At 39.1% G+C, this 12,387-nt stretch overlaps 1 protein-coding gene and 1 long non-coding RNA gene across 2 annotated transcripts in view; one reads left to right on the forward strand and one right to left on the reverse strand.

Moving 5' to 3' along the window:
* Positions 1 to 8,349, forward strand: part of LOC122224218 — a 30,761-nt gene extending 22,412 nt beyond the window's left edge. The window contains exons 3-4 of the long non-coding RNA XR_006204682.1: positions 7,537 to 7,728; positions 8,312 to 8,349. This is a non-coding gene — a long non-coding RNA (uncharacterized LOC122224218). The remainder of the gene's footprint in view (positions 1 to 7,536; positions 7,729 to 8,311) is intronic.
* The window catches only part of LOC122224216 (PZP alpha-2-macroglobulin like), a 47,022-nt gene that overhangs the window by 19,464 nt on the left and 15,171 nt on the right, over positions 1 to 12,387 (reverse strand). Inside the window, exons 8-15 of the mRNA XM_042945761.1 lie at positions 11,416 to 11,527; positions 10,983 to 11,097; positions 10,723 to 10,832; positions 9,699 to 9,860; positions 7,835 to 8,062; positions 7,519 to 7,582; positions 4,231 to 4,373; positions 3,499 to 3,648 (exon numbers count right to left, since the gene is read on the reverse strand). Coding sequence (XP_042801695.1) covers positions 3,499 to 3,648; positions 4,231 to 4,373; positions 7,519 to 7,582; positions 7,835 to 8,062; positions 9,699 to 9,860; positions 10,723 to 10,832; positions 10,983 to 11,097; positions 11,416 to 11,527 — 1,084 coding nt within the window. The remainder of the gene's footprint in view (positions 1 to 3,498; positions 3,649 to 4,230; positions 4,374 to 7,518; positions 7,583 to 7,834; positions 8,063 to 9,698; positions 9,861 to 10,722; positions 10,833 to 10,982; positions 11,098 to 11,415; positions 11,528 to 12,387) is intronic.

Here is a 12,387-nt window from a genome sequence, read left to right on the forward strand (position 1 = left end):
TGAGTTTGAACCCTGCGTGGGGCTCTGTGCTGACACCATGGAGCCTGCTTGGGATTCTCTCTCCCTCTCAAAAATAAATAAATGAGCTGTAAAAAAAGAAAAGAAAAAAATACGCTAATTTAGGTAGGAATTACTGCAATCTGTTAAGCTTCTATTTCTGTATAGCTTTGTTCTTGGATAGAAAAACCACATAGGTACATAGGTGAATATCACTGATATTCAACAGAACAATGTCTACACAATTGCAAGCTCAGGCCACCTTTTTTTTTTTTTTTGAAGAAGGATGACTTAAATGAAAGAACCACGAATCCGTAGGGTGGAGCCAAGGGGCTTGGATATTTATTTCCTAGGCTGGAGTAAGAGTGAGTCCTAATCAAAGGGCTTTCAGCCTTTGGGTGGATCTCAGAACTGCCACGGACCGATACCTCCTATGGGCCTTTGTTTCCCCTTTTGAACAGGAGTATCAGTATGTCAGTTCCACCATTGTATGCTGAATGTGTGGAGGTAAACACCTTAAGTACACGCTAGGTCAAGGTCTTCATAGCTAGAGGAATTGTACTTGAGGAACAACGCCCAAGGAACATCAACTGTACCTGGGCCTAATTTGGGAATGAGACTTCTAGGGTCATAGGAGGAAAGTGAGTGTATTTTACATGTGGGAAGGTAATAGGTCACTGGGAGTCAGAGGGCAAACTGTGAACACAGCCTCCAAAATTGCCCCCAGTAATCTCTACCTCCTGGTATTTGTGTTCTTGTGTAGTTCCTCCTGTAATGAATAGGGCTGACATCTATAACTAATAACATTTAAAAAAATTTTTTTTTGATGTTATTTATTTTTGAAGGAGAGAGAGTGACAGAGTGTGAGGGGGGAGAGGCAGGGAGAGAGGGAGACACAGAATCTGAATCAGGTTCTGGGCTCCGAGCTGTCAGCACAGAGCCTGACGCGGGGCTTGAACCCATAAACCACAAGATCATGACCTGAGCCGAAGTCGGAGGCTTAAGCGGCTGAGCCACCCAGGGGTCCTTATAACTAATAACATTTTGTGGAAGCGGTAGTGTGTAAATGCCAAGGCCATGTTATAAAATATATTGCAGCCTTAGCTGCTGTCTCTTGGATCACTTGCTTTAGAGGAAATCACCTGCCATGTGCTGAGGACACTCAGGTAACCCCAAGGACACTCAGTCAGTGTGGTGAGGAACAACTGTATGAGCAACACATCTTGGAAGTAGACTTCCAACCTCAGCCAAGCCCTAGTAACATGTTGCCATGTTGACGAACAGGTGCGATCACAAGCCAGTCACTTAGCCCAGATAAGTCCCTTCTGGATTCCTAATCCACAGAAAGTGCGAATGACAATACATGTTTATTGTTTAACACCAACACAGTTGGGGAGCATCATTATGAAGCACTTGATAACTAACCACAAACACTCTCTAAACTTCTTTACCTATTTACTTTGTTCTTGAGTAGGAGAACCAAATGGTCGCATAAGTGAGCATGCTCCATCTGTTTTGGATGAACGAATATTTTCCAGGCTATTGTCAAAGCAAGTGACATAAAGACAACTGTAAGAGCCCAAGTCTCCAATTATGTTCATACTCCTTTTTTTTATCTCTATAATGTTGAAAGCTGTGTTATGCAATTGAATCGACTGTTAAATTTATAGAACTAAACAAAATAGGATAAACACAAAAATATTGAAAAGTAGACTAAACTTGTTCAATACAAGCTGAGCTGAAAAACAGCTCAGAATAGACTACGCAAATACAGAGTGTAAAAAAGAAAAAAAAAAAAAAAGCATTTCTCCAAAGAAGGCACCTAGAGAGAATAAGTCCCTTTTTTTCAGGTTAACTTCATCATGCCATCTTCTAATTCAAATAGAAAACTGTAGTAAGAGAAATCTGTCTTTTTCTCTAATAATTATGATGCTATGAGGAGATATTTTGACCTGTTAATACAAGGCTAAGGTTGAAAAAAATTTTTATGATACCCTTTTTTCCGAAGAATGTTAATTTTGATGATTAGAAACAAGACAGTGATTCTTGATATAGTTATCCCACAGTTTTAAAATTTAATACCTACAAATGAATTTTGAGAAGTAGAAACCAGAAGAAAACCAAAAGAAACTTCAATATTACTGATTTATCCTCCAGTATTGCCAAATAATAATAAGTCCCAGGTAGGCAAGTTAATGAGTTAATCTATTTAAACATTCATGCATAAGGCAATTAAGGTTATAAAATTCACCACTGATAACTTTTTGACAATGATCAAATTCCAGTAACATGTCATTTTTCTTGCATCATGCTGAGCATTTTCGAAAGATGAGTAATCTAGTGTTTTTTTTTAAATTTTTTTAATGTTAATTTATTTTGAGAGAGAGAGACAGATTGCAAGTAAGGGAAGGGCAGAGAGAGAGGGGGGACACAGAATCCGAAGCAGGCTCCAGGCTCTGAGCTGTGAGCACGGAGCCCAATGTGGGGCTTGAACTCAGGAACCATGAGATCATGACCTGAGCTAAAGTTGGATGCTCAACTGCCTGAGCCACCCAGGTGCCCCCAGTAATCTAGTTTTAAATAGGTTAGAAAAGCAGTTTCTGAATTTTCCTCTACTTCTGATAGTTTTCAAAAACCGCATGTTTGAAAGTATTTTCACCTGATGCTAATTACTGACCATATTTTCCCTTTTTATTTTTTGGAGTCACATGCAATTTCTTATTATCGTCCCTCTAAAACGACACCTCTGTAAGGGACAAAGACTGTGATTGTTTACTGCGATTTCCCCAGCTCCTAAAACAGACCTAGCACATAGTAGGCCTGCAAGCTGGTGAAAATGATGATGACGACAATGATAGCAATCAAAACCAATGTGATACCCCCAATATCACCACTATTAATTAATACACTTCTAGGGAAAAAAAAGAAGGAACTTAAAATTTTAGGTAGTCTGGGGCTCATCCTTGCTGACAAAGCTGGAGTAGGTCACTTTTTTCTGAATTGAAAATAACTTGCGAATCACTTATTACCATTTTCACAGATCGGAAGCACTCTAGAGAGATAAATAGATCTGCTGGGAGGTAAATGGCTTAGGCTTGCAAATATCAATTTTGTCTAAAAAGCTTACTGCATTGACCAAAAATGGCTTATTTATTTATTTATTTTTTTTAATGTTTTTATTGATTTTTGAGAGAGAGAGAGAGAGAGAGAGAGAGAGACAGAGCATGAGCAGGGGAGGGGCAGAGAGAGAGAGGGAGACACAGAATCCGAAGCCGGCTCCAGGCTCTGAGCCGTCAGCCCGGAGCCCGACGTGGGGCTCGAACCCATAAACCTGACCTGAGCTGAAGTCGGACGCTTAAACGACTGAGCCACCCGGGCGCCCCATCATAGTTTACTCTTAAGAGGGGCTTATCCTCCCCCCCCCCCCCCCCCCCCCCCCGCCAACCCTCCTGTGGTCCCTTACGCGGCCCTTCCTGACCCACAAAGCTGCCGGCAACTCACCGAGGCCGGGGACAGCTCAGCCTCGGGCCTCGCCAGCGGCACGCTTTGGTCCACGGCACGGAGGGCGCAGAGGGACTGAGGAGAAGCTGAGACTCGCAGGTGCACATGTGAGGCCGGGAGACTCTGTGCTGGACCGAAGCTCAAGTCCACCTGTGAGAGCAGAGGGAAAAGTCAGTCAGTGCTTCCTCGACCTTTGGGACCCTGCCGTCACCCACATTTCCCGAGTCATCTTTACATTAAAGTCAGGAACCTATTTTCCCAAGTTCCCTTTGCTGTTGAAAAGGTTCCTTCAATGGCTCAGTCTTTTCCTAAAGGGACAACTGGTAGCTCATAAGGGATACGTAGCTTGTTTGATATTTAGAGGCCCGTCTTTACCTCTGACCCATTATAAGGCGGTTCTAGGTATTTCTGTCTGTCCTTAAGGTCTTTGGAATGTTGGAATCTTAGCATGTTACGTACCTCATGCAATTGAATTAGTGGACAGGGCGCCACGGACACAAGGTTGGACTATGTTTTAGCTATGTGGTAGCAATTTGGTAGCAAATTTGGTAGCATTTTGGCATAATTGACAAATTATTGTACTAGGTGCCTGGAGGTTTCGCTCTGCCGTTAACTGGCTGGGATCCTGTGTGCAACTAATTTCATTTTCTGGGCTCAGTTTTCTCTGAGGCAAACGGAGGGTGCCTATAGTTCCATTTCTTGGTGTTGTCACTTCATGCCGAAGACACTCACCTTGTTGGCTAGACAGTTTTCGATCTCAAAACTCTCGGAATCTCCAATAGCTTCTCCGTCCGGTAAAATAGTAAAGATGAACAATCGGACGATGGGAGCAACGTCCGACTCCACAGGGAAGGATAAGGAAAAGCTGCCTGTCCCTGGGACGTGGAGAGAATGAGACAAGACGGTCATGGGTCAGAGCACTACTGTTAGATCTTACCCAGTTTAGACCTGTGGCTACTCCTTCAATGGCGTAGTCTCTTTAACGCCATTCTAATTATCTGGTGAAATTAACAGGCTATTTTTCTCCTTTGCAACGTCAACTGTGGAATAAGTGAAAGTCCCTTACACTCATGTCTGTGTCTGATTTTCCACTTAACTAGGGCTGGAAGCGACTTAAGTTAGAGTAGGTCTACGTTTTTCTACATATATATGTGTACAAAGAATATTTCATAAAGGCTGCTGGGCTCAATCAAAAATGATACAATAAGGGAGGTGCCAGGGTGGCTCCGTCGGTTAAATGTCTGACTCTTGATTTCAGCTCATGTCACGATCTCACAGTTGGCGAGATTGGGCCCCACGTCACCCTGTGCCGACAGCATGGAGATTGTTTGGGATTCTGTCTCCCTCTCTCTCTGCCCCTCCCCTGCTTGCACTCTCTCTTTCTCTCTCTCTCTCCCTAAATAAGTAAATAAACATTCAAAAAAATTTTAAAAACTTTACAATAAGCAATTTATTATATATGTTATATATGAGTATCTATATCATATATTTACATGATGAATGGAAACCATTCCTTTTAGAAACCATTTCAGGCCAGAGGTGATTCTCAGAGTTATAATTTGTAAGATATAATCAGAGGGCTTACTTTTTTTCCAAATACATGTCTTCTTTATTGTGGTAAAAAAAAAAAACACACATAAAATTCGCCATGTTAACCATTTTATTTTCTTAAAAAAATTTTTTTAATGTTTATTTTTGAGAGAGAGACAGAGTGTGAGCGGGGGAGGGGCAGAGAGAGATAGGGAGACACAGAATCTGAGGCAGGCTCTAGGCTCTGTGCTGTCAGCACAGAGCCCAACACGGGGCTAGAACTCATGAACTGCGAGATCATGACCTGAGCAGAAGTCACACGCTCAACAGACTGAGCCACCCAGGCTCCCCAGCCATGTTAAACCATTTTAAAGTGTACAGTTCAGTCGTATTAAGGATATTCACTTTGTTGTGAAACAAATCTCCAGAACTTTCTCATGTTGGAAATCTGAAATGCGATGTCCATTTGACCACTCACTTCCCCCCTTCCCTCAGTCCTTTGGAATGGCCAAGGCAGTGTCATGGCATTCGTATTATTGTCTCATTGGAGGGATCAAGTTTTAACTTAGATCCCTAAAAAGGAAAGTTTTGCTGTGAAAAGAGGGTGATTTCAACCCTTGTATTGCTGTGTCTGGAGTGAACCATGGTAGGTAAGAGTAGGTTGAAGTATCACAAAAACAGAAAAAAAAAAATTATGGCAGATTTTTTTTCCCCCAGGGAATACTGGAAAGAAAGTAACCTTTAAGTAATGAATTTTGTGACGGCTTGGTCACTGAATATCTGAATTCTGCACTTAAAAGAGACTCAGACATTGTTCTGAAATTAGTAATTTGCACCTTGATATCAAAACTGCAGAATAGTATAAGAAAAGAATGATATGAGTAAGTTAAATGTAAGCAATGAAAAAGGTTGAATTTAGACAAACTCTGAACAAAGTTGGTTCTTTTATCTATTAGAGTCAAGGATTTGCAGTATGTCTTTATGAAGAACAAATTGATAATGAATAACATAACAATGTGTGGTTAAAATAGTGTTATTATAAATACTTGTGAATTCACTTGGTTATATAAAGAAATTCCTTTCAATTATTGGCAGAATTAATTTCATTACATTTTTGTGATACCTTCATGGAGTAAATAATTAATAAACTCTCTACTACTATGTAGAAAGTCTTCCTTTTCTGAATGATGCACGAATTAAAATGTCAAGAAAGGAAAAAAATCAGATCAGCACATAATGTTTTCAGGCCGTCATCTATTTCTATAAATGGTTACACACTGCAGTCTTAGAAAGTAGAAAACAGAAAAGCAGGCAACAAGATGCATGGAAGGCAAATAATGCACACCGTGGGGTCCATTCTGTACATCAAAGTATCCCTATATAAATATTGGGATAAATGATATTCAAAGCTGGCAGCACTCTTTAATGTTTAATTCAATTTTTTAAAAAATGTTTATTTATTTTGAGAGAAAGAGTGTGAGCAAAGGAGGGGCAGAGAGGGAGAGAGAGAGAACCCCAAGTAGCCTGTTAGCTCAGAACCCGATGGGGGGGGAGGGGCTTGATCTCACAAACCGTGAGATCGCTACCTGAGCTGAAGTCACGAGTCCCTTGTTTAACTGACTGAGCCACCCAGGTGCCCCCTAAATAATTTTTAATTAGTGAGAGTGCTAATTAGTAACTTCGTTTAAATTAAACCTTCTCCAATATTGTTTCAATATGGAAAAATAAAAATATAATTGATGTCTTATTTTTCCAGCGTGATAGGGGAGGAAACTATTAAGAAAATCATAATTTCAAGCATCGTTACGTTTAGCTCTGGGGTGCAGTGGAGTTTGGTGAAATATTTGCCTTAATTCTAGTTAATTATGAGCATGCTCATGGGCTCTTTTCTCGGTGATTTAAATCTTGACATGATTTAATTAGAATGGAAAATAATCCTGGTTTCCTTTCCCACGACTTATTAATGAAGTGCACTCAGATTCACGTGTGAGGTTCCCAAGTTCATGCTGGCGGCACTGTATGCATCCTCATTAACTGCTGAAGGGAGTGAGCCTTCCCAGAGACAAGAGAGCCTAGCCCAGAGTCTGGCACATCAGGGAAAAAAAAAATTCTCCATGATACCTAACTCTCTCCTCTGCAATACTAAGGTTAAAGATGGCCAATACACGTTTATTGTTAGGGTTAAAAAACAGAAGGAAGCTTCGATTTTCTGAATTTTGGAATTTAAGTATCAGCTGGAAGAGACAGACTGGGAGAAAAAAAGTGTGACTCAGGCAGAATGCCTGACACATAGTAGGCAATCAAATTTATCTGTTGACTGTGTTGAGTAAAAAAATGCTAGAGTCATAAGGAGAATCTATATTTTCTTTGGTGTCCTTGTTACAAGGGATAATGAGAATAATTTCCCTATTTGTGAACTGTCACTGAAGTGTAAAGCTGGATGTGTTGGGAAGGAGATGGGGGGTGGGGAATGGATTTGAAGATACTCACTGTCTCCCGGCTCTACAGGCACAGCATGTGTTCCTGATCTGATGATGTTTCCCTTAGCCATGAACTGAAATGAAAAACCAACACAAAAACAACCTTTTGAGCCTAACACACTTCTCAACATCGTACTCCCCACAAGACCTGCTTTCTGTCCTTGAATCTCTGCTAGAGAGAATCAACTGCCTGAAAATCAAAGAATCAAGGGGAACATGGGTAAGAAAGCAAGATGGCGGTGCACAGGCAATTCTTACATTCCTGGCTTTTTAACCACTTTCGTCTACCGATGAACTCCAAATATATTTTGTAGCCTTATCCTTACCAGGTAATAGAAAATGAGCTCTTTTGGTTCCCCAAGGGCCTGCCCATTGAGTGTATAGTATGCCTTGATAATCTGAGTTTGGCCACAGGGCAGGGTACCGGCCACAGGCTCCAGGTGAACATAATTCCCGCTGAAGGAGAAAGCGTGCCTCGCAAGGTGCTGAGCACCCTGGTGTTCTTCTCTTAACCATACAAAGTTAAAACAAAAGCTGGTTTGCTCGTGGAAGGCCTGATAAAACAGAAAAACAAAGATTATTGTTTCGATAGTTCTTCACTTTAGCTTCCCACCAAAACGAACAGTTAAAATTTTGTGTCTTCCCTTCTAACATATACTGTGCATCATCCTCATCCCTGTTCACCACCGAATAAACAAATTATCAGCCTCTCAAATTGCAGCGATTAACAGGAAATATTTAGAAATTAATCTCCTTTGCCCTGAATTTGCCAAATCGTCATTGATTTATCTTCTCTTCTGTAGCGCAAGGCCGGAGGAACAATGGCGTCCCAGTGAGAATGGCAAGTAGTCTTAACAAGCATAAAAGGAAATCTTTAGATAAGAGAAGTGCCTTGTAAATTGGTTTAATTGAAATTATGTTGTATGTATTAATGTAATATTTTATAACTGTAAGGGCTTCAAAGTTGTTTGTAAATAATCCCAGCCAATTATCATCTATGCTTCTTATCATTACTATGACTTTGGATTTTTAAGCCCTTGTAGTTTTGGGACCTTTAAACCTTGAAAATGTTGTCTAGGAGATAATTCTATTTATTGCCCCCGCAGTGGTTGCTCCTTAGCTATTTTCTGAGTACACACCCTTTCTTTTTCTGAATTTACTAGGTGTATTTTGTGGACCTTTGTATTTGCTATCATAATAAAGTTCCTATTTTTTTTATGATTGCCCTGAAATATATCATACTAATAATTGTAACTATGATTGTAGAGTTTCAAATATAGGGACACTCTATTCATCCTTTCAATCCTAAGGAAGAGCAGGTATTTATCACATAGAAAACATTAAGCATCATTCCATATTTTAAATTGAATTAACATGTCAACATTGGGAAATGGAAATAATTTAAATGCTATTTATCTAACCTGGAATCAATAAATCATTATCTTTTTTTACCACTTCTTTGCTTGAGCTTACAAGAGCAAAGTCTTTTTAGTTACAGAAATCTTTTGATCCTCATCATTAGGCAATATATACGAAGAATGTGTGGGGGTTCCAATCACTTTTAAAGTTATTTGAGTAGACGTAGAGAAAAACAACAGAAAACAAATTACATGAATTACTCACCTATTGAGGAACTGATATTGTTCAGGACCAAATCCTATATGCATTTTTTTTTTGCATGATACATAAAATTTTTTTTATTTTTATTTTTTTTTACGATACATAAAATTTTAAAGATAATGTGAATGAAATGATCAGACACTTCTATAGTATCTCTTCTAATGTCTTCGTTATTTTATTTTAAAAAAAATTTTTTTTAACGTTTATTTATTTTTGAGACAGAGAGAGACAGAGCATGAACGGGGAAGGGGCAGAGAGAGAGGGAGACACAGAATCGGAAGCAGGCTCCAGGCTCTGAGCCATCAGCCCAGAGCCCGACGCGGGGCTCGAACTCACGGACCGCGAGATCGTGACCTGAACTGAAGTCGGACGCTTAACCGACTGAGCCACCCAGGCGCCCCTGTCTTTGTTATTTTAAATGAAAATTTTAATTCCCAAGTTTATCCCTAAGTTGGACAGCTTCTCATTTCTATCTCTTAAATACAATGTATGCTTCTTCGTATTTGAATAAATAATGGTCACCGAGGTGTCTCTTTGTCCTCTGGTTTTTTTTTTTTCTTTCATACTTACCACAACAGAAATTTTGTTGGCCAAGACGTTAGTGGTATTGATGGAAAACTGTACAAGACCCTGTTCATTGGTAGTTGCATTGTAAAGATAATTGGCTTCACTTGCAGAGATAAAGATAAGTTTATTGGGGATGGGTACACCTTTCCCATCCACCAGAAGCACCTAGAGAAGAAAAGTACTTGATAAGTTATATGGATAATACTCAGAGAAGACAGAACTCATGGGAACAAATTCCTTTGCTGCCATAACTGAACGAAAAAAGCAAAAGCCAACCTCTAAAACAACCCTTCCATATTTACTACAAAATCAAATTTTTTTCCACTGTATCCTCATTTCTTTCACCTTTTTACTCTGTTTTTGGATCCTCATGTCCTTTTCGTCTCTGCAGACAAACCCCATAAGCAGCCCCACAAAAAGTGTTTCTTTTTGAGAAGAATTATAAGTTATTTTAAATACATTATTATAAAATGGGTGAATAATTATAAATAACTATAAAAAGGGTAAAATTATTACTTAAAATGAACATGTATACCTTAGGCATGAGAATAATTTAATAATAATGGCCATGAAATATATGCTCTTATAGGTCCTATGCCTAAAAATAAAACCACTTATCCACTTGCTTCTAAATAGAACGACGGATATAAAGGAGGATACTCGCAGCCATAATTGAGAATGATTTGTGAGAAATTCTCTTAAAATTCTGAAGCTGGCTGGATAATGTCAGAAATATATTTATTGTAAGACGGTTGGTAGAGAAGGTTTGACATAATCACTACTTCATATCACATTAAGAATCTTCATTAGCTACATGTTCTAAAAAGAAAGAATACCTCTGATTCTCAAAATACTGTCGTATGTGTTTGTACATTTTATTGGTGATATTTACAAAGGAAGGTCCTTTTTCTTGGTTTCATGTTTTGGGTCTAATTGATATCGCTAACTAGATGTAGGCTACATCATCATGCCCTGATGGTAGGTACAACTAGATACTTCATTATTTGTGAATTGCAATATACTCTACCTGTCCAAAGAAGGGGATTCCTCGTCTAAAGTGTGAATCCACTTTCACGAACCTGACTCTGGTTACAGTATTTGTGATTTCACTGGTCCCGTTTCCAGTAAGTACTATGTCTAAAAATATGTAGAGAAGAGTAAGTACTCTTGGAAGTTACTTTAGTCCTAAAATTCATGTCCTTCCACCTTCTTTATGACCCTTGTTTTGTTATGGAAAACAAACCAATGCTTATGGTTTCACTCCCCACATTAATTTGGAGTTCACACCTGTTCCCTTTTCTCTGATCTTGGCTTCCACTTTAAGTTTCATTTCAAAACCCATATTTTTAATCTGGAGTACATTTGTGTTTACTTGTTGGGTGATGCAGCCATTGCTGTCGAGCTGAGAGAGGAAAAAAAAATTGATCAATCCCATACTGATTAAGACCATACTGACCGAGACTAAATTTATCATTTTCTTTCTGATGCCGAGACAATTTCTTTGGGTTAAACATGTTAGTTGGCCTTTAATATTCACATCTGCTCTCTAAGGGTTAGTCATCAAAATGAGAATTTTATTGACTAAGAATAGAAATTCTTTCTTTTTTTTTGGTGGGGAATATATTGGGATAAGCTTGCTCTGATGTCTTCTTTCTAGTTAGTAAAATAGGGTAGCTATTGTCAACAATGATAGTCCCTGGCGAGAACATTGTAGACTAACCTGTTGACTGAATTTCTCACAGAACTCGTTCTTTTGGCAATTAGAATGATGAAGTAATTTTCTGCACAGGCTCACAGTTGCAAGTCCTGGGACAGGTTTCCCATAGGTGTATCTGTCATGTAAGAAACAAGTCAGGAACTGAGGAAGGGTATCTACTTTTTCCACTACATCAACCCACCACAGATCAAACACATACTCTTTGCAGTTCCTTGTATTTCTCTATCATTTTGGGCTCATATCAAGTTGAAATATGTCTGGAAAGTATCTTTATCAAGAGGTACTACTTATTAAGGCATTTGAAACTGTGCTGCCATGTACAAACAAGTTTCCTTCGGGATTTAAAAAATTTCTTCCTTTGGGGCACCTGGGTGGCTCAGTCGATTAACTGTTCAATTCTTGATATCAGCTCAGGTCGTGATCTCCCAGTTGTGAGACTGAGCCTTGTGCCGGGCTCTGTGCTAAGCACAGAGCCTGCTTGGGATTCTCTCTCTCCCCCTCTCCTTGTCCCTCCCCTTGCACACTCTCTCAAAATAAATAAACATTTAGAAAAATTTCTTCCTTGTAGCCTATTTTTTTTATCATTCTTTTTATTCTGTCATTATAAAATCAAAACTTGTTGTTTATACCAAGTGGGAAACTTAGATAATAAATAGAATTGAAATAAATAAATAATAGAAATAATAACGCTAACACCATAATGTGCTTTCACACACACACACACACACACACACACACACACAGAAAGAGAGAGAGAGAGAGAGAGAGAGAGAGAGAGGAAAGAGAGCTCTGATAAAGCCAAACAACCATGGGGCATATAAAACAAAATTGTGTGTGTGTGTGTGTGTGTGTGTGTGTGCGCGCGTGTGTGTGCACTCTATTTCTCTATTAGTTTTTTTTTCCTTTCTCGATAAAAATGGAATAATTAATAATCAGTTTGCTTTGGGCATTAGTTTTATATGTAAATACTTACAA

The sequence above is a fragment of the Panthera leo genome, chromosome B4, assembly GCF_018350215.1.
Source record: "Panthera leo isolate Ple1 chromosome B4, P.leo_Ple1_pat1.1, whole genome shotgun sequence".
Lineage (NCBI taxonomy): Eukaryota > Metazoa > Chordata > Mammalia > Carnivora > Felidae > Panthera > Panthera leo.